The sequence below is a fragment of the Alnus glutinosa genome, chromosome 7 (genome assembly GCF_958979055.1).
Source record: "Alnus glutinosa chromosome 7, dhAlnGlut1.1, whole genome shotgun sequence".
Classification (NCBI taxonomy): Eukaryota; Viridiplantae; Streptophyta; class Magnoliopsida; order Fagales; family Betulaceae; genus Alnus; species Alnus glutinosa.
This window is the reverse complement of record NC_084892.1, coordinates 28,023,824-28,044,194: the sequence shown is the minus strand read 5'-3', so window position 1 is coordinate 28,044,194 and position 20,371 is coordinate 28,023,824. Positions and strand designations below refer to the sequence as shown.

Sequence of the window (20,371 nt, the reverse complement as noted above, 5' to 3'; positions counted from 1 at the left end):
ATAAAAAACAGAATGTCTTTTATTCAATGCAGAGGAAAGAAATATACCTGTCACCTTTGAGAAAAGATGATCCTGGTGAGAGGAACTACCTACTTGATGAACAGCAGGTGAAGGATCAGAGGAAGCGGGTTTGATGAGAGCTAGCAGCTGTTGACATTGCTCATGTGTGATGGAAATGTGAGGAACCGGCTATTGGTTTGAGTCCTGAACATTGTTGGCCGAATGAGAACCTCCTTTTGTTTCGGGTGAACTTAAAGCCTGGCGGGTAACCGTGTAGGTGATAACACTTTTCCATCGTGTGCCCAATGATTCCACAATGGTTGGAAGTTGGATTTTCTTTGCGCAGACCCTATGGCTTGCTAGAGCAAGATTGAGGTGAAGAAGAAGCAGTTTTACTCATCATGGCAGCAGGATTATGAGCAAAATAACCAACAGACGCAGAGGCCTCACGTTGACGTTCTTCTCGAAGCACTAAGGCAAAAACCTTATTAATTTGAGGTAAGGGGTCGATTAATAGAATCTGTCCACGAATATGGGAGAACGTATCATTCAATCCCATTAAAAATTGAAAAACGTATTCATGATGAAAATAGTCATGAATAGTTTTCATTGACCCACAAGAACAATAAGGAAAAGGACGATAATTACTGAGCTCATCCCAGAGTGCTTTGATCTTAGTAAAGTATACACCGACGGAAAGATCATCCTGGGAAATAGCAGATATGGATTTCTGTATCTGGTAGATCCTAGGCCAGTTCTTTTGTGGGAAGCGTTCTTTGAGATTGATCCAGACATCTGCAGCATTATCAATATAGATAACACTAGCAACAATATCTTTAGAAACCGAGTTTCGGATCCATGAGGTAACCATCGTATTACAACGAATCCAGGCATGGCATTTAGCACCTGACTCATCGGATGGCTTACTCAATGAACCGTTTAAGAAGCTAAGTTTATTCTTAGCGGTGAGGGCCATCACCATAAAACGACTCCATGTGTGGTAATTATCACCATCAAGAGGTTGAGAAACAAGGACAGTCCCTGGACTATCTCCATGATGGAGATGATAGGGAGAAGAGTCGTCAATAGTAAAACTTGAAGAAGACATGAAAAATTCTTTCAGAAGAGCTCTGATACCATAACAAGAATTGTAGAAGAAGGAAAAACATAGCATAAAAGATGGAGAGAAAAAGAATTCTCGATTGATCTCATGCACTGGGTGCTTACAGTATAAAAAAAAGCTAACAGAAGAATAACCGAACGAATCTATAATGTACTGCTTACTCTAACAAAAAATACATAATATACAATCCAGCTCAGCATAACCGTCTTGGAGACCTTCTAGAAGATGCTGAAAATCAATCCATACACCTATCGGTCGATGGTCTCTATAAGTGTCTTATTATAGTTGTGATAAAAAGCATTGTTTTTAGGAAGAACTTAATGGAATGTGGATATATAGTAGATTTTGCTCTCGTCAACTGTTAAAACAAATTGGACTAATTGTGTTTGCCGATTGGTTTAGATTATAGATCCGTGGTTGAAGCTTTCCACCTGTAGCAAACACTTTGGGCCCTTGGGGGTGTATTAATTTGACATGCATTTTACATACACACTATTATAGTTTGTAAACCAAAAGAGAAATCAAAAGAGCAGCTATGCCCGTGACCCTCCATTCTGCCATGCATTTTCTTTTTGATTTTTACGGTTGACCATCCTTATCTGTCTCTTCCATACATGCAGGCATGCAGCTGACCGTCCTTGTTGAAATAATTCATCCGCAAAAGCCTCTTCATGCATAAATGTCTTCGCGCGTGTCAGAAATATTTCCAATCGTATCAAAGGAAAAGATTACGGTTTGTTTTGTAACATAATTCTAAAAAATAAATATGATTTTGATTTTGTTTTTTAAAAAAAAAAAAATATATATATATATATATATATATATATATATATATATATATATATATATATATATATATATATTTAATTTATTTTTAAAAATAAATAAATTATATTTTATTCAACATTTTAAAAAATAAATTATATTTTATTTAACATTTTATAAATAAATCATATTTTATTCAACTTTTTTTTAAAAGTTAAACTTCGAAATTCGTGCATCAAATAAGAATTGAATTCTAATTTCAAAAATCTAATACTCAAACGCACCATTTGGCAGTACTAGGATGCTGGAACCACTTAGCAGCATGGAAGAGCCTTTATGTCAAAGAGCATTGACAGCAGCTTCTTTAAAAATGGGTATGTTTCTTAAATTTTATGAAAAATTTCAAGAAAATTACAAAAATCCTTTCACAGCGGTTTCCCTAAAATTTTCGTTTCCTTAGGAAGTGAATAGTGATTCCCAATATTCACTTCCCATTTAATTGTTTATTCACAAAATATATTATATCTCTCGTACTTTATTTATATTTCCTACTTTTAATTAAAGTAAAGGTAAAAATTAAAATATATTATCTCTTTCATATTTTATCTTATTTTTTTTACTTTTAATTTCAAGAAAAATATAAAAAAACAAAAAACAAAAAAACAAAAAAAAATTGAAGGAAAGCAGCCGTAAAGTGCTTTTTTTTAGGAGGAGAAAAATGATTTTGTTCCCTAGAAAAATCCGAAAATGGTTGGAAGCTATTATGAATGTTCTAAACTCACTTTTTTGACCCGTTCAACAAATTTTCATTATCACGCTTTTCCGTCTTTCTCTCTTTTCAATCCGTTGATGACACGCGTCCCTCTTACATTTCCCAACAGACATACATTTGACCATTGAACACCCAAACGTCCTCTTGATAAATCAAATGTATAGCTAGTTGACTAATTAAGTTTCGTTATAAAAGGATTACAAACTAACCGCTCAAAACTCATAAATTATGTGTTTTTGGTAAAGACTTTGATTTTTTTTTTTTTTTTTTTGTAAGTAGTATTAAGATGCGATTGATGTTAAATATAAATAATTTATATAAAAAAGTAAAAAAAATTGTGTTTTATAGTGAATTGTTTTATTTAAAAAAATAAAAATTTATCAAGGTGATATAAAAAGTGAAAAAAAAAAAAAATATTTTGAAATTTAATTTTTGTTTAGAAATGAAAATAAAGGAATGGATTGTTGTAATTGTTAATTTTAACCAACCGATTGTAAATAGAAATAATTCCAATGATGGTGAACCGACAATCGTGACTCATGAGAACATTTTTTTTGCAAAGTACATGATAAAGATATGGCCATTTACACGTGGTTAACAGTTTAACACGTGGTTAACAGTTTGCCACGTGTATGTGCCCCATACACGTGGCAAGATGAAAGTGGCTAAATACAAATTTTTTTGTAGTGTCAATACATCTGTTTTGATAACATATTAAATAACTACTTGTCCTAGAAGTTTGAGCTGATAGGAAAAAATAAATTTAATCATTTCATCAAATATTTTACATTAGGTTGTGTACTTGTGTCGATCTCCAATGTCTAGAGCCAAACACAACACACATTTAATCAATGGTCTACAATACATGGAGCGTTTGCACCAACATGTGTCTTAAAATTGGACATAAAAAACACGTGTCCCAATAGCTACGAATTAAAACTAAAACCAAGTTGGAAAAATTAAGTGGTTTATTGGTCATATTACTTTTGATTTATAAAACTGGACATTTCTAATAGGTGGTTGAGGCTATTGCTTAGTTCATTTGGAATTTTAGGATGGAGGTTGGGAGTGAATGGAGACCACTATTCACAAGCATGATCTTATTTGAATCTTAAGCAATGCTGGAGATGCTCTAAAATATGTATTAAAGTAACTTAGAGAAGAGCTAATAAAAAAATAATCGGATATGCATAAGCAAACGTTGGTTTATATATATATTGGAGTGTTTTCTTTCTAGATTTAATAATGACATGTTCCTGCTTACTACATTGAACGAGCAAAACAAGAAAAGTATGCCTTCATTGTTATATTTCAGACTTTTAATTTTAAAAGTATAACCAATAGTCATTAAGTGAGAATTCGATACCATCAATGATTTAACATATATTTGACTTGCAGAATTTGGTTTGTTTTTTTTTAGCTATATATCCATATTAGGGAGGGATTCGCCAGGTAAAACTTGGTTAATTAGTGAGCATTCCCATCGAAGTCTAGGACTAAATTGTTATTTTGATCTCTTTCAAAGATTTTTGAATTATTTGTATATTGTACGGAATAGTTTGAATTTTACATTTTTTTAAAAAATAAAATTAAAACCACTAAAATAACATAACAAATATTTGGTGGAGAATTATTTCAACAAAAAAAATTTATGGAGAATTATTATGATTTAGATTATTTTTTTCCCAATTTATATATATTACCATATACCAAATATGTTGTAATATTTTTTTTAAAAAAAAAAATTTCAACTGCAGCAATGCATCAAGTAGTGGTAGAGTATCCCTAGTGAGCTCTCTAATTTTTTTTCTTCTAAATTTTAGTTAAACAATGTACTTTTGTTATTTTATCTATCACTTTTAACAATTTTCATACATCAAACTCTTCAAATATTTATATATTTCAACTAAATATTAATTTTAAGCAACTACTACTAATAAATGAGGAAAGAAAAAAAGTAAAAAATGAAGTACGAAGAGAGATAAATGATAAAATATTCATTAACTCATGAAATTTTTGAACCAAATTTGAAGTAAAATTTTGATAAAAACTAAAAAATAAAATTATAGCGAATTTGTTGAAGGGAACTTTTTAAAATTTTTTACCAAATTTTTGTAAAAATTTTAAAATAGAGAATACACTCTAGATGCTCTTAAACACAACAAAACACTAAAAATACTTCGGTAGCCGTTGATTACACTAAAAAACAAATAATAATAATAATAATAATAATAAATATCTTTGAATTTCCATCCTTAAAAGGGGAAAGCCAACTCATGCCTTGAACGTTTAAAGGCCAACTCAAGCCTTGAAAGTCGGTCCCGAAAAGCAATCTATATCACAAAAAGTCAAATAAAAATATGGGAGATGATACACTCACAACCCTCACCCAACTCCCACTCACATGTTTGTGGGTCCCATGCACGTGAGTCCCACACACATGTGAGTGGGGGTTGTGTGAGAGTTGGGTAGGGGTTGTAAGGCAAGCATTTCCCTAAAACTATTGTCCCATTTGAAATTCCATTTTCTCCCTCCCCCAAGTTCCTCGTGCATGTTGTATGAAGACTGTTCAGTGCCCAGCACACTCTAGATGCTCTTAAACACAACAAAACACTAAAAATACTTCGGTAGCCGTTGATTACACTAAAAAACAAATAATAATAATAATAAAAAAAATATCTTTGAATTTCCATCCTTAAAAGGGGAAAGCCAACTCATGCCTTGAACGTTTAAAGGCCAACTCAAGCCTTGAAAGTCGGTCCCGAAAAGCGATCTATATCACAAAAAGTCAAATAAAAATATGGGAGATGATACACTCACAACCCTCACCCAACTCCCACTCACATGTGTGTGGGTCGCATGCACGTGGGTCCCACACACATGTGAGTGGGGGTTGTGTGAGAGTTGGGTGGGGGTTGTAAGGCAAGCACTTCCCTAAAAATATTGTCCCATTTGAAATTCCATTTTCTCCCTCCCCCAAGTTCCTCGTGCATGTTGTACGAAGACTGTCCAGTGCCTAGTGCCCAGGCTTTTTGGTAGATGGCCTGTCTTTTGGTTTGAGCGTGTTGACAAGCTTGCTTGTTTGTTCTCTTATTTTCACTTCCCATTTTACCCCTGGTAGGATGAAAAATCAAAGCCGCAGGTCTTTAAACTTTATTTTAATTCAACGGTTGCGATTTTTTGTCGTTAAAAACAAGGGGATTTTAATTTTGATGTAATGCATCGCCCGGTCAGGTATTAAACTTACTTAGGGTGAGTTTGAGATTGCGATTTCGTAAAAAAAACACTCGATTTTAAACCAAATCATAGAAAATGAACCGTTTGGAAACTGCGTTTTTAAAAAATTGAGATTTGAAAACGTAGAAAAATGCTTATTCAAATCGCAGGTAATGAGATGTTTTTTTGAAAACACAATATTTTAAAAGGCTAATCTGCGATTTTAAAGGCCAAACTGCGATTTTGCCAAACGCTTAATTGCGTTTTTAAAAATCACCTTTCTTAAATCACACATTTTTAAATTGCTATTTTTAAATCGAATTTTTTGAAATTGCAAATCCAAACGGACCATTACTTTTAATTCGACGGATACGATTTGTACGTTGCTGAAAATGCGTCCTTCGTTCACGCATCTTTTATTAATACGTTTCAGAGAATTAGGTGAGGAAATCAAATGTAACGGTTGTGTTCTGCGAGTTGCAAAAAACGCGTCCTTGATTCACGCAATCTCGCTTCCACGATTCGCGCTATCACACGTGCTTCGTTAATTGATTTCAGATGTGAAGGTGGTGGAATTAAGGATTATTATCTTTCAAATTTTTTAAATATTTGAAATTTTCAAATTGTGAAATTTTGGTCAAGCTTTACATTTAATGATTCATAATGTGTTAAATGTCCATATAAAATAAATGCTATAAATAAAAAGTGGTATCAATAAATGTTTAACAATTTGAAAATTGTTTACAACAATAAATGTGAACCGTTAAATGTAAAGAATGGCTAAGATTTAACAATTTGAAAGTTTTAAATGTTTAAAAAATTTGAGAAGATCCTAATCCTGGAATTAAATGCTTCGACTGAATTTTAATATAACGTCTAGACACGCGTCTTTCATTCAAGAGTCTGATCTTCATATTCAATCTTGACTGTTGTTTCTCTGTCGCTTGAAATCTCGCAAAATTGACTCGTCTTCTCAAACGAATCAAAAATTCTGGCGAACTCTCAAATCTCAAAATCTCACCAATATATTCACTTCATTTTAGAAAAGAAGGTGTTTCCCTCCCAATGATTCAAAGGCACTCTAGCTTGCATCCAACGAGAAATTTAAAGGTTGTTTGGCAAACTTTTCTAACTCTCCTACTATTTGTTTTTCACTTCTCTTAAAAAAATCAAATAAAAAACATTATAATTTTTTAATACTTTTTATATCACATCAATAATTTTTTATTATTATTCAAATTAAAAAACCTACTATAAAATAAAACCTTTTCATTTTTTTATAAAACATTATTAAATTTTATATCACATCAATCATTTCTTATTACTATTCAAACAAATATTTCACAACAGAACTACTTACTAAACACACCCTTAGTTGATCAAACGGCTCAATTCAATTTGATGTTAAAGTGGGTTTATCTTGTTGGTTGATCAAAGAGTATCCTATTGGTTGATTTCGTTCCGAACCAATTCCATCCCTTCGTTCTATCGCTCTCTTTGTCAATTGATTTTTCAAGCCACCATGTCCATGTTATACTTGATGGTGATTGATTTGCTACGAAACCCATGTCTAGATGAGTGTGGCCTTTTGATGTCAGGAGGAGATTGCAATTTTGTTCTTTCCATTCATCTTTCTCTTTCATTATATAATATAGGAAAAATTACAATTTACCCCTTTATTGCCTTTTTTAAAAAAAAAAAAAAATTTGTAATGCATTTCAACCAAGTTTTTTAATTTTGCAATGTAGTCATTTTGTTACTTAAGTCTGTCCTTTTTAATGAAAATAGACCCATGTGCGACACGTGAATTTTTAAGAGCAATTCTTCCAAAAATATCTCTAAAAGAATCTTTTTTTTAAAAAAAAAAAAGACAAGAAAAACGACTAAAAAAAAATTGGGGGTGATCGACCACACATGAGTTGAAAAAAGTAAGAGGTCACTTTGACTCTCCGACAATAATCGAGGCAGAATGCAGAAAGCTTAGTTTTCATTTCTGTTACCACACCCCTAGGCCCTAACCATGCAGAATCACATCATTATGTTCGATAAAGAAAATGAGATTAAAAATCAACCATCGACAAGTTTATGGTAACATATGGTAAAAATGATGGTAAAAATGTTGTTTGTTACTGAAATTCCAATTAATTATACACTCAGTGCATATTAAATTACCAGTTTAAAGATTTGCTTGAAGAAACAGCAACTAGAAAAAATCTTGACTTGTCGCACGATTTGTCTTTATTAGTAAATGACATAGAAACACTACGTCATCTTGATTACAATGAAAGCCTTATCTATACGCCTTTACTAGACGGCATAAGATATCATAATCTTGTCAACCAACTAGAAGGATAAGATAAAGCATGCAAAAAGCTTAATGAACCATTTGTAAAAAGCAGAGAATCTGCCGGCTAACATAAACAAAGAAGCTTGGTGGACCATTTGTCTTTCACTCTTATGTAAAAAAAAGTGCATCTAACTTCTTTGTAATCAACTAATATAAAATAGTTGAGGATTCTATTATAACTTTATAAGAATTCTTTAAATATAGTCCTTCTTTGTCTTTTTAACTAAAGCAAACTTCCTCTATTGGTGCTATGGGGCAGATTCTCCATTTTTTTACAAATGGCTCACAAAGCTTGTTGAGATAAGAACTAAAGCAATCTTCCTTTATTAATGCTAGTGGGCTCACCAAGCTTCTCGCAATCTTATCTGTCGAGTTGGTTGACAAAATTTTGATATTCTATATTGTTTAGTGAAGACGTAGAGATAATACTTTGGTTGTAAACAAGATGATGTAGCGTTTTTATTACGGCAAGTCCAGATTTTTTCTAGCTACCATGTCTTCAAGCAAAATTTCAGCTTTTCTCATTTAATTGAAATTTAAAAAACTTACGATTCTTTAATCTCCTTTGCTTTGTTGGATAAAATGACTAAACTTTATGTCCAATAATCTAATTCTTTAACCCTAACGAATGTACCATTCCTATTTCAGCGAATCCTCCACCGTTCGTTGCTTTTAAATAGCAAATCGTATTAGATTGGAAGAATTATCGATGCCAACATTAGAAGGAAACTTAAATAATTAATGGCGTTAGAGGTAATCCCCATAACAGAACCGGCTAAGTTACAGTGGGAGTGTTATACAAAATAAAAACCGACTTCAACATATACTATTTGATGATAGAGCCGTTACAATTTGTTTTTAAAACAACACTGCCTCGATTATCACTTCTAGTAAGCGATTGTCACACAGCATGCCTCGATGTTGATCGAAGCTAGATTCTACGCTTCTAAATTTTCAGAGAAACCAAGAGTACTTGAAAAATACATAAAATGGCGTATATGCAGGAAACATGATTAGGATTAACGTCTAAACACTATAATAAACCAACTCAATCCAACATGATACAATGGGTTGAACAAAGTACCAAAATTGACGAGGGGGTTGAAAAATGAAACAGAAAAACAAAAAGGCTCAATCTTGGGAAGCGGCGCCATTTGTAGTTGCATCCATAGGCTCGGCTTCTGTTGACTCCTCAGCTTTGTCACCTTTTTTACCTGCAATACACAATCCCAAACAAAATAACAATTCCATTACATAACTCAGGATAATATAGTTCTAGTTTACCAAATATCATGTTCCAGCTTACCTTTCTTCTTCTTTCCACCACCTTTCTTCTTTGTCTTCGTGCCCAAGGCTAACCAGGCCTTGATTTCAGGATCATCTATTGTCTTTGTGGGCTGCAGCTCCTGCAGAGGATGAGATGTGACTCTATCCGACCCATTTGGCATTAGCAAAACTGTGAATTTGGTGTGAGCAACATAATCACCTGCAAAACCAACAACTCATTGTTGCACAATTAGCAAAACTAATATCAAATGTGTGAATCTGACCAGGGTTCTGCTATTATAACCCAGATAGAAGTTTCCTACCCGGCTTCTCATGAAGAACAGGATACGGCTGCAAGAGGTCATGATTAACACATTCCACCAAACCCAGCCGAGCCCTCTTCTCCTCCAGAGCCCTGTTGTAAAGAAACTCAACATTTACTATGAAAGGTTGAAGTGTAGATGGCAAAAGACAAAATGTTTTAAAAAATTCTGTGAAGGCACAACACACCTAGCTGTGAATGGCATGATAGGAAATTTCTGATTTATTTCGCTGAAAATAAACCTAGATGCTTTCATCTTCAAGTGGTAGCTCCTGTCAACGGCTCTCTTATAAATAGTTGTCTGCTTCTCATCCAACAGCTTAGGCTGCAATTCCCATAAAAACAAATTTGAGGACTCAAAAGAACAGTGCGTACAAATGGCATGTTAAGTTAATATTGACTCCACAATTACCTTGCCTTCACCTGTACTTGCTACAATATCAATAGCATAAACTTCATTCTCCTCAAATTCCGCATCATCAACTCTTGTCTCTGGACCAGCTACACTCAATACAACCTTGTTACCATCTATCACAAACTGCTTCAGCTGATGGCTAAGAACACCTTCAACAATTTTGCAGTCATAAGCAGCAGCAACCTTCTGAATTGCATCAGTTACATCTTTGTTCTGCCAAAGAACCAAGATTTAGTGAGAAAATTGATTAAAAGGAGAAGATAGGAATTCACTTTTCCTAATAAAAACATAGTAACAATAATCACTAAATTTTGATTAAGAAAAGATAGAACAAGAATGGAAGCCATATATAGCACTCTGCTTCCATTAGTTAATATGGACCATAAAACTTGTGTACACACATTAAGTACTATATCTAACTAATCATACATCGATTGAACACAAAATATGTACCTGACTGTGTACCTTTGTTACAAAAAATAAAAGCGCAAGTATTCATGCAAGTATTGAAGTTTAACAAGCATGTAGGTTAGAAATGTATGAATCTACAGACAATAAACAAGTCAGTAACAAAAACCTATAGCTTAGCCAGTTCTAGGCAACATAGAAAGGAGAGAATCAATATGATATTGATCACATGGGTAAAGTTGCCTATGTATTCTATAAATGTGCACCTCTAATATTGGTTTCTCCTTTATCCATGCAATTGTTCTTAGTAAATGGACAAAAGTTGTCATTCTTCCTACAGTAATGAAGTCATCGAAGATGAAGGAAGATAAGGCCAACTATATCTAACAAAAAGAATTATACTGTTTCCATTACAGAATCTAATACCGGAGGATATGATTTTTGACAATTAGATGTTGAGTTTGTAATTTGGAAGTGTCAAGCCAAAAATGGATTGTGCCCCTATTCAGAGTAACTATGACAAAAGCCTCACCTGGATGTTGGTCCATGGCTTTCATAGGTATTCATCATATAGGGACACTAGATCACATCATAAAGATTCTAATTCTATAAACCTTCTTGAAAATAGCACCTGAGGCCACCACTTTTAAGATGAACCAACTCTGATGTGAGAACAATACTTAATATATTCAGACACTTACCTACTATTTTCAATTAAAATGCAAAATAACTGAGCTGTTAAAAGAATTACCTACTATTTCCAATTAAAACAAGTCTAGGACAAGCTACATATTTAAGTGCTTACACACTGTAGCTGATAAAAAGGCAGTGAAAAACATTACTAACACAGGCGCAGAGAGAGAGAGAGAGAGAGAGAGAGAGAGAGAGAGAGATTAAAATAATAATATGCAAATCGAATGGAAGAAGATACATGATGCTCTATCAGTGTAACTATGACAAAAATAGGCATCATTGGAGTTTATCCATAGCCCATGAGAATCTTCATCATGTAGAGATCATGTCAGAAAGAAAAATCCTCTAATACAAATGTTAAATAAAGCAAGCTGCCAGTCCTTACTGAAAGGTATATACTTACCAATTCGAAAACAGTTAACTATCAGTTTGAAAAGAGTAAAATTTCCCTAAGGACATCTAATATTCCATATTAACTTATTCGAACAAGCAACCAAAACTTCAAAAACACCTACTCTAATATGTCCTAGCGATTGAGCAGATGTTCGCCGTGACTGGGAAAATGGTATGGCCACAAAAATATGTCCACCTAAAGCACCCAATCATGGGCAAGCACAATATAGGCAACAGGGAAAAGAGGAAATCAACAAGCCAATGATCACCTCGGCAAAGTTGCCTTGATTTTTAGTGCTTAGGCATCATCTTGTCCTTAATGTGCTTTGATTATTCCACAGATGAATTTAAGATATGACTCTGAATATCTCTCTCATTTAAGACTCCATGTTAACCTAGAGCAAGCAACCAAAAATTAAAAAACCTACTCAAATATGTCATAGTGATTGAACTGATGTTCGCCAAGATTGGGGAATAGGTATGACCACAAAAATATGTCCACCTAAAGCAACCAAGCATGGGCAAGCACAATATAGGCAACAGGGAAAAGAGGAAATCAACAAGCCAATGATCACCTCGGCAAAGTTGCCTTGATTTTTAATGCTTAGGCATCATTTTGTCGTTAATGTGCTTTGATTATTTCACTGATGAAATTAAGATATGACTCTGAATATCTCTCTCATTTAAGATTCCATGTTAACCTAGACCAAGCAACCAAAAATTCAAAAACCTACTCAAATATGTCCTAGCAATTGAACTGATGTTGGCCAAGATTGGGGAATAGGGATGACCACAAAAAGATGTCCACCTAAACCAAACAATCATGGGCAAGCACAATATAGGCAACAGGGAAAAGAGGAAATCAACAAGCCATCGATCACCTCGGCAAAGTTGCCTTGATTTTTAATGCTTAGGCATCATCTTGTTGTTAATGTGCTTTGATTATTTCACTGATGAAATTAAGATATGACTATAAATATCTCTCATTTAAGATTCCAAGTTAACCCAAGCAACCAAAAATTCAAAAACCTACTCAAATATGTCCTAGCAAATGAACTGATGTTGGCCAAGATAGGGGAATAGGTATGAACACAAAAATATGTCCACCTAAAGCAACCAATCATGGGCAAGCACAATATAGGCAACAGGGAAAAGAGGAAATCAACAAGCCATCGATCACCTCGGCAAAGTTGCCTCAAGTTTTAATGCTTAGGCAGCATCTTATGGTTACTGTGTTTGATACTTTCAACAATGAAATTTATGAAATGCATGAGAATCTCTGTCTCTGTCTCTGTCTCTCTCTCACACACACACACAACCCCATACCAAGACATGCCTTCACAGCAGAAAGCAAGGCAGAGAGAAAATGCTGATGCCTTCGTGAACCTCAACAACATGGGAACTTTCAAAAGATTCAAATTGACAGTACTTGTTGAACCACAACAGAACGATTATGCCACATGGACAATTTCGTCATGTAAAAGCAGAGTGGCTAAAAAGAATCCAGATAGCCAATCTCAAGAAAATGGAATCAGGCTTTCTCAAGTTTAGTGAGATGTAGCATTCCCCTATCAGAGTAACTATGACCAAAGCTTCATTTGGATGTATGTCCATAGCTTTTTACAGGTCATCATTTAGGGGAACAACGAGGGCTGAAATATGTTGTTTCAAGTTTTAAAATTTGAGGAAGGAAAAATAATCTGATTAAATTGCAAATACAACTGCCATTAAAAGAGATGTCTAGAGGCATCACAATCAAATATAAGTACCAACAAGAATTCTTCCTCTTTTTCAATTGGTGGCAACACATACACCCAGTAAGGAATAACTGCTCAAACAATGTCCTTGTTAGGCTTTAGCATCCCAAGAACAAGTCTATATGCAGAATAACTGATGACCCAAAACTACAACTACTACAAAAGCTTCACTTGAAGTTTTTCAATTAACGTCTATTGTAATGCAACTTGTAAGGGCACACAGAAACCAATATCATGGCAAAAGCTGCTCCGAATATCCAGAGAAAGGTTGTGAAAGCATGTATATATTCATGTGAATACAGCGAAGCAAATCAATAAAAAATTCCAAACATCAATAAATTAACGTCTATTGTAATGCAACTCATAAGGGCACACAGAAACCAACATCATGGCACAAGCTGCTCCGAATAACCAGAGAAAGATTGTGAAAGCATGTATATATATTAATGTGATTGCAGCGAAGCAAATCAATAAAAAAAAACATCAATCTAATTCAGCAAACCCTAATCAAATTTCATAACTAAGAAGTACAATAGATAAACTGTACATATGTATTACCTTTTTTCCCGGCCTTACGAGCCTCAAAGCAACTTCTGCAGCCGTATTAGCAGCTGCAATAACATCAGCTGCCCTTCCAGTTACTGCACCGTCCTGAAGAACATGAGTATGTGCAACTACCGCGATGAATCCATCTATATGGCAACCCATATCACTGCGTCCAGAAAGAACCATCATATTCAGCATTGCCCAAGAATTCTACTTATTATATTGTTGATATTTGAACAAAGAACAGCTTACATTTTCAACAAGTCACCTTCTTCGAACACTATCTCGTCGCTGGCAAGCGGAGAGAAATGACAGACAGTGTTGTTTACAGAGATGCAAGTTGGGAAAGCAACGCCCCTTTCGATCTTCCTCTTAACATTCTTGTACATGTTGCCAGTTTGCCTTCACATATGCACAAAAACAACAGGACCCACAAACCATTACACATAGAATTGAATAGCAACAGCTAATACAACCTTGAAATGCAAGAACAAATAATCAACACAAACTCGACTTTAAAAAATACAAAAACTTACTCTCTAATGTACGAATCGCCCTTCTCGCAAAGGTCCACAATCTTAGCCTTTGGTTTGCACTCGGATATCACAAGCTGCAAAGCCTCTGCAAATTTTCCATTCTGGTATCAATGTACAGCAAAACCAAAGAACACACACACTCACATATATATATATATAGAGAGAGAAGAGGTACTGTTAACGATCTCGGCAGCGCTTTTGTATTTGGTGACGACCTCAGGAGAAGTGAGATCCAACTCCTTCTCCTCTCTTTCATCGTCCGACATCGTCTTGGAGCTTCGGATATCCTCCTGCGACTGAAACTAATGAAATTAAAAATATATCTATATACTTGGAATCAAAAGCCAGGTAAAGAAAAAGCAAATAATCGAATTGGTACACAAACAAAGAGCATCAAAGAGTGTGAAACTCAAATAAATCGACGAAGGAAAAGCAGAACTTACCGGGATAAAATGACGGCGACGGAGTTGAGCTAGTTTGGGAGCTAGGGTTTAGCAGAAAAAAATGGAAGGGAGTACCAAATGAAAGGTGGCTCACTAGAAGCTAGGGTTACGAACCTTAAGGCAGCGTTAGCTTATATAGGATTTTCATTATATACCGCGTGGTAGGGCTTTAATTTTTAATTTTTATTTTTTAATTTCTCGCTCGTTTTAATTAATGGGACCTATATTTGCCGCATTAATCCTTTTTTCCTGTTTTTTAAATACAAATACCATATTTGGAAAGTCACTGTTGGTCCAATGCCAAGGTAAGGGTGTTTTGTAAATCATCAAAGAAGTGTTTTTTTTTTTTTCTTTTTTTCTTTTTTGTAAGCCATGAAAGAAGTTTTTTTTTTTTAAAGATGAACAAAATAACTACAACAGCGCAATAATTAAATAAAATAAAATTTAAAAATAAATACAAAAACCAAAACCATTAAAGACCAACAAAATAATACTATTAATGCAGCAATTCATTTCACACTTTCGAAGAGAATCTTCAAGATGGAAGGAGGATACGGAAATGCTGCCAGTAATGTTAGTTATAAAGGCCCATAATGAAAATTTGTGAGTGCCATAGATAGCACCAAAAAAGTTATTAACTTCAGACTAACTGCATAATAAACTGTAAAGGTTAAGATATATATCTACAAGTAGATAATGAATCCTTACATTGGACTGTAAGACAGATGACAACAAATACAGTGTATCATGTGGCGTGTGTGGGTGAAGAGGTTGCGGTTGATTTAAGATCCAAACCTCAAACAAAAAAAAGCTGTTGAAAGGAAAATAAAAAAGGAAACCAAAATGAGGCAGAGAAAGGCTTACAAGGACAAAGGTGATGCTGCTTCCCTCCTCCATGGCTTGAACACAAGTGTTTTTTTTTCTGCTGAGAGGTTTTGAACAGATTGGTCTGTTTTTCGTTCCGTGTTTATGTAGAGGCTATAGTAGAAAAGAGCTTACCCCAAATTGGTTTGATGAAAGACATGAGATAGGTTTAAGTCTTTGAAAAATGTTATAAACTACACTTTAATCACTCTTTGATCTTTATGTTTTTTTAAACAATGTTAATTGACAGTGTCATACCAGTAAATAGAATAAGAGCATATCTAGCAATGATGGCTAATTGCTGCTCAAAATTCAACTTTTTGTATTGTATCTACTCATTTTTCTGTATACACTTCAATATATTTTATATTTTACTCTATATTTTCTTTAAATATTATTTTGTGTGGGGAAGAGTGTGAAAGAAAGAGAGAGAGGGAGAAAGTAGTAAAAAACTATTTGTAGTGTAAATAATAACTAAGTAGAAAAACATATTTACTATTCACACTAGAAACAAAAATTATATTGTCTATTTTGCTAGAGAAGAAAAATGGCTCATAAGTCATAATAGTTTAGAAAGCTTAAAAAATACTTTTAGTACTTAAAAGTCGTGCCAAACAAAATTCTGACATGTTTAGTAAAAAAATTCTAAACCCACTTATTTTACTTTTTTAAACTAAAAATTGTCGAAACGCATTTTTGACAAAAAGCTTAAAAATGAAGCTTTTGCTTAAAAAAAAAACTCTTCATGACTTTAAAAACTATATTTTCTTACGCAATTCCAGCCATTCTCTGAAAGTATAATAAAAGTTTTTATAGTAATACTCTTAAGTCTTTAATAGCACGATGTAGAGAGAGAGAGAGAGAGCAATATGCTCCCATTCGAGACATCATACCCAGTCATCGGTAGATTTTAACGAGTGACTTTAGATCCTCTCTTTTATTTCTTTTTTTTTTCTTTAAAGTGATAGCAAGCAAGAATCTCCGTTCCTACGAAACGATAAACGTCCTCTAAGCTTTTTAATGGAGATCTCCTGTTAAAAATAGAATGGCCAAGATTGCAAAATTAGAGCAGTCTACTTATTTTTTCATTAGAAGCAATCTTGTCCATTCATTTTTTTAACAGAAAATCTCCATTGAAAAATTTACAGGATGTAAGCCAAATCCGTAACAAAGGGTGTCTGATACAACAATGTTCTCCCCCTACTGCATGGCTCAATTTTGTGTGCAGTAGCAGCTGACATATTTGGCTCCAATAAGGCAAAAGCATAAGTACTGAAATATCCACTGGGTGCGCCTGTGCGGGATTAGTGATTCCCGCTCCATCTACCCTCCGCCTCTTCTTGCACCTCCAAATTATTGATACGATCTTTGAAACTGGTGTTCATAGTGATGGAATTAAAAATGTCAAAACAAGTTGTCCACTTAATGCTTGCAACGAAACTGAAAACCAGTACAAGCAAAACAATCTGAATGCTTCCTACAAGGGTGCACTACGAAGATATCTCCTCTCATACAATTAAAAATGTCAAAACAAGTTCTCCAATTAAAGCTTGCAAAGAAACTGAAAACCAGTACAAGCAAAACAATCTGAATGCTTCCTACAAGGGTGCACTACGAAGATATCTCCTCTCATACAAACCAGTCACTTGGTCAGCCACAGCCCACATTATCGCCTGGCCCGGCGGAATCCTCATGAGCCGAGGCAGAAGTCCTTTCCACAAGGTACGAAGCCCTTCCTCCGCGTATATTGTTCTTATGGCATGGATCATACCTTTGTACTTCAACCCACCCCCCTCCCGGCTCTGAGCCATCAACCTCGTTTTCACAACATCAAAGGGTCCAGTACACACTGGACCTGCTGTACCTGCAAGAAATCCCGATATCATAGACTGCCATGGTTGGAGGACTTTCCCATCACCTTCATGTTTCTTCCACAAGAGGACATCAAAAGCATTTTTGGCTGTAAACATGACAGCCTGGTTCGTCCCATTACGCATCACAGTCGGAGAAGCTCCTGCCCAGAGACCACGGAGGCCTTCTTCCGTGATGATTGTGCGAGCACAGTGCACAGGACCCTTATACTTCAGAAGCTCAGGGCTCAAACCTCTCTGTTGCTGCAATCTGATCTTGACCACCTGCACCAAGTAATCCCTAATTCTGTCATAAAAAAGAATGTAGATAATTCCATCCAACTACATAAAGCACAGCAGTATCCCACAATGTATCCACATCACCAAAAGTACACTTTTTTGGTTTCTTCTCATTTCGATTAGAATCACAAGCTTTTTAAGCATAAAACAAACCATGTCTAAGGGATTGTGCCAAAGAAAAAAGAGTTCGCAATGCTACATTTGAACCTATTAAATTAGTCAGTTTAACTCAAGGTCTCACACATCTCAACATCTCAATCCTCCTCAATCATAATGTAAACCCCAAATTATGTTCCAATATATCTCAAAAGAAGACAAGGAAGAACAAGAAACCATGTGTTAAATAACCACTTATACCAAAAGTTGAAGTTGATAGAAGTGTGGCTCAAACTCCCCCTCAACAAGTAAGGCTCATATTTAATGAATTGAGAGTAGAACTGTAGAGTCTTAAGATTCGAACTTAGAACATCTGCTCTAATACCATGTTAAATCACTATTTATCCTAAAAGTTTAAGCTTAATTAATATTTCTAACAGCGTGTGAAGAGAGAGACTTAGAAAATAGAAAACATAACCAACCCCTGACCAAGTAGAGCTCATGTGCAATGAAAAGAGGAAGTTAAATCGGCGCACCACTATAAGATGTATTATAGGTATCACAATTCGATTACTGGCCTCCAAGAGTATAACAATATTTAAGCAATCAGATTTTCCAATCATTCACCATTTGGATATTTGGATGCAGGAAAGAAATTGAGAAGGCCGAAGATAATCAAGAAAGGGTGTTTCATTTTCTAAGTAAATGATAATTCTCCTTTATTCTTTGATGGATCCAAAATATACTCAAAGGACAGAATCTTTCATTTGGTAGTGAAAATAACAGCATAATTCCCTCGTGACTTTTTTTTTCTTTATGGATGAATTACACGTATCAGTGCCACTAACCTAATCTTAAAGCATTTTAAGGCCAACAAAAAAAAAAAGCGAAAGACAAAAATTAAAGAAAGGTGATATGCCATTTTAAAACATTCCAAAACAATTTTACTTTCTTTTCCCGCAAAATCCCGAGATCGAGAGCCTGAGAAGCATCCAAGAGGTACATTAACCCAAACCAACCCAGGGATTGCCATTTCCGCAGAAAAATAAAGAAAAAATAATCTAGAAATGTACATTTAGATTGAAATCAAAACCGCAACGCACCGACCTCAAATGGCGTAACGATCACAAGAGCCTCGAGAACCCCGGCACCGAACCCGGAGAGCAAGCGCGCTTGGTTGCTGAGCTTCCCAGTTGCCGAGTCCTTAAACACGCTCTGGAGCATCGCATTGGACCACATCCGAAGCGTGTACTTGAGGGTCAAATGCGTCGCAAAGGGGGTCAAGCCCTTCCAGAGAGCCCGCACACCCTCGGAGCGCGAGATCGTGGAGCCGCAGTGGATGATCCCCTTGTAGGTCCCGGACCGGTCGAGCTGTAGCCTGGTCTTGATGACGTCGATGGGCTGTAGACAACAGGCCTCCACGACCCCGCCGAGCGAGCCCGATATGGCTTTCATGTACGGCGGGATCGACTTCTTGGGACTTTGTTGCTTTGGTGGCAGTTGTTCCTCTTCCATGGTCGTTCTTCTCTTCGATTTGGGGGTGGAATTGGAGTTTTAGGGTTTTGAATTTGACGAGCAAAGAGAGAAGAGGAAGAGAGAGAACTGCTGTGGTTCTTTCCCTTCCCTGCTCTACTCCTGAATGGCCAGGAGCTCTTCCAGTGTGGTTCTCCTTAAGCAAGAGGCGGCACATGTGAGCAACGAATCAACACGCGGACAATTGGCTGCTGATCTGTACATTGTACGACTATTAAATTGCTATTTGAAAAGTATTTAGAAAGCAAGGTCCGTGATACGGCAATGGAAGTCACTAGTCAGCGGTTAAAAGAGAGACGGGGCGCGGGAAGAATTTGCTAACACGGAAGTAATTTTTGTACCGTATCGGTTTGTACCGTGTGGTTAGAGGCTCGTTTGGCAACCTACTTTCTTCTTCCTTTCTTTGTTTTTTTTTTTCATTTTTTTTTTAAAAAATTAATTTTAAAATATTTTTTTAATTTTTTCACTTTTTATATCACATTAACAATTTTTATTACTATTTAAATAAAAAAAACTCACTACAATACAAATTTTTTTTCCACTTTTTCATATAAATTTTTTTTACATTATATCACATCAATCATTTTTTATAACTACTTAAAAAAAAATATCCCTCATACTTGAGGAAAGGGGGTTACCAATCGAGGCTTAAGTGAGATTTAGTTTGGTGTTGTTTTGGAGTTTTTATTACAATGCTCTATTTTTTTGACTTTTTTTTTTTTGAAA

General features: G+C 35.0%; 3 protein-coding genes across 5 annotated transcripts; all 3 read right to left on the bottom strand.

Annotated features, from left to right (window-relative positions):
- Positions 1 to 349: 349 nt before the first annotated feature.
- On the bottom strand, positions 350 to 1,108 carry LOC133873409 (uncharacterized). The gene has a single exon (XM_062311116.1). The coding sequence runs from the start codon at positions 1,106 to 1,108 to the stop codon at positions 350 to 352; it is 759 nt and encodes a 252-aa protein (XP_062167100.1).
- An 8,114-nt stretch (positions 1,109 to 9,222) lies between these two features.
- On the bottom strand, positions 9,223 to 15,143 carry LOC133873643 (ERBB-3 BINDING PROTEIN 1-like). Of its 3 annotated transcripts, none has more exons than XM_062311377.1 (10): positions 15,003 to 15,143; positions 14,735 to 14,855; positions 14,560 to 14,644; positions 14,276 to 14,425; positions 14,036 to 14,189; positions 10,224 to 10,439; positions 10,000 to 10,136; positions 9,813 to 9,904; positions 9,530 to 9,709; positions 9,223 to 9,437 (listed from the first exon to the last, which is right to left on the bottom strand). In XM_062311377.1, exons 2-10 carry the CDS (start codon positions 14,823 to 14,825, stop codon positions 9,355 to 9,357), a joined length of 1,188 nt encoding a protein of 395 aa, XP_062167361.1. In that variant the 5' UTR covers positions 14,826 to 14,855; positions 15,003 to 15,143; the 3' UTR covers positions 9,223 to 9,354. The 3 variants fall into 3 exon arrangements, with proteins under 3 accessions (XP_062167361.1, XP_062167363.1, XP_062167362.1); XM_062311379.1 differs by having other exon boundaries at positions 14,735 to 14,849; positions 15,003 to 15,121; XM_062311378.1 differs by having other exon boundaries at positions 14,735 to 14,861; positions 15,003 to 15,108.
- Positions 15,144 to 17,233: 2,090 nt separating this feature from the next.
- On the bottom strand, positions 17,234 to 19,803 carry LOC133873626 (mitochondrial succinate-fumarate transporter 1). Its single transcript, XM_062311355.1, has 2 exons — positions 19,220 to 19,803; positions 17,234 to 18,001 (listed from the first exon to the last, which is right to left on the bottom strand). The coding sequence occupies exons 1-2, from the start codon at positions 19,625 to 19,627 to the stop codon at positions 17,465 to 17,467; spliced, it is 945 nt and encodes a 314-aa protein (XP_062167339.1). The 5' UTR covers positions 19,628 to 19,803; the 3' UTR covers positions 17,234 to 17,464.
- Positions 19,804 to 20,371: the final 568 nt, after the last annotated feature.

Bases quoted from the DNA above. Each gene is read 5' to 3' on its own strand.
- LOC133873409 (XM_062311116.1), bottom strand. From the start codon at position 1,108: ATGTCTTCTTCAAGTTTTACTATTGACGACTCTTCTCCCTATCATCTC.
- LOC133873643 (XM_062311377.1), bottom strand. From the start codon at position 14,825: ATGTCGGACGATGAAAGAGAGGAGAAGGAGTTGGATCTCACTTCTCCT. The intron at 10,440-14,035 runs GTAATACATATG...GTTCTTTGGCAG, and splicing joins TCGTAAGGCCGGGAAAAAAG to AACAAAGATGTAACTGATGC. The intron at 9,905-9,999 runs GTGTGTTGTGCC...TCTTTACAACAG, and splicing joins ATCATGCCATTCACAGCTAG to GGCTCTGGAGGAGAAGAGGG.
- LOC133873626 (XM_062311355.1), bottom strand. From the start codon at position 19,627: ATGGAAGAGGAACAACTGCCACCAAAGCAACAAAGTCCCAAGAAGTCG. The intron at 18,002-19,219 runs GTCGGTGCGTTG...TACTTGGTGCAG, and splicing joins TGATCGTTACGCCATTTGAG to GTGGTCAAGATCAGATTGCA.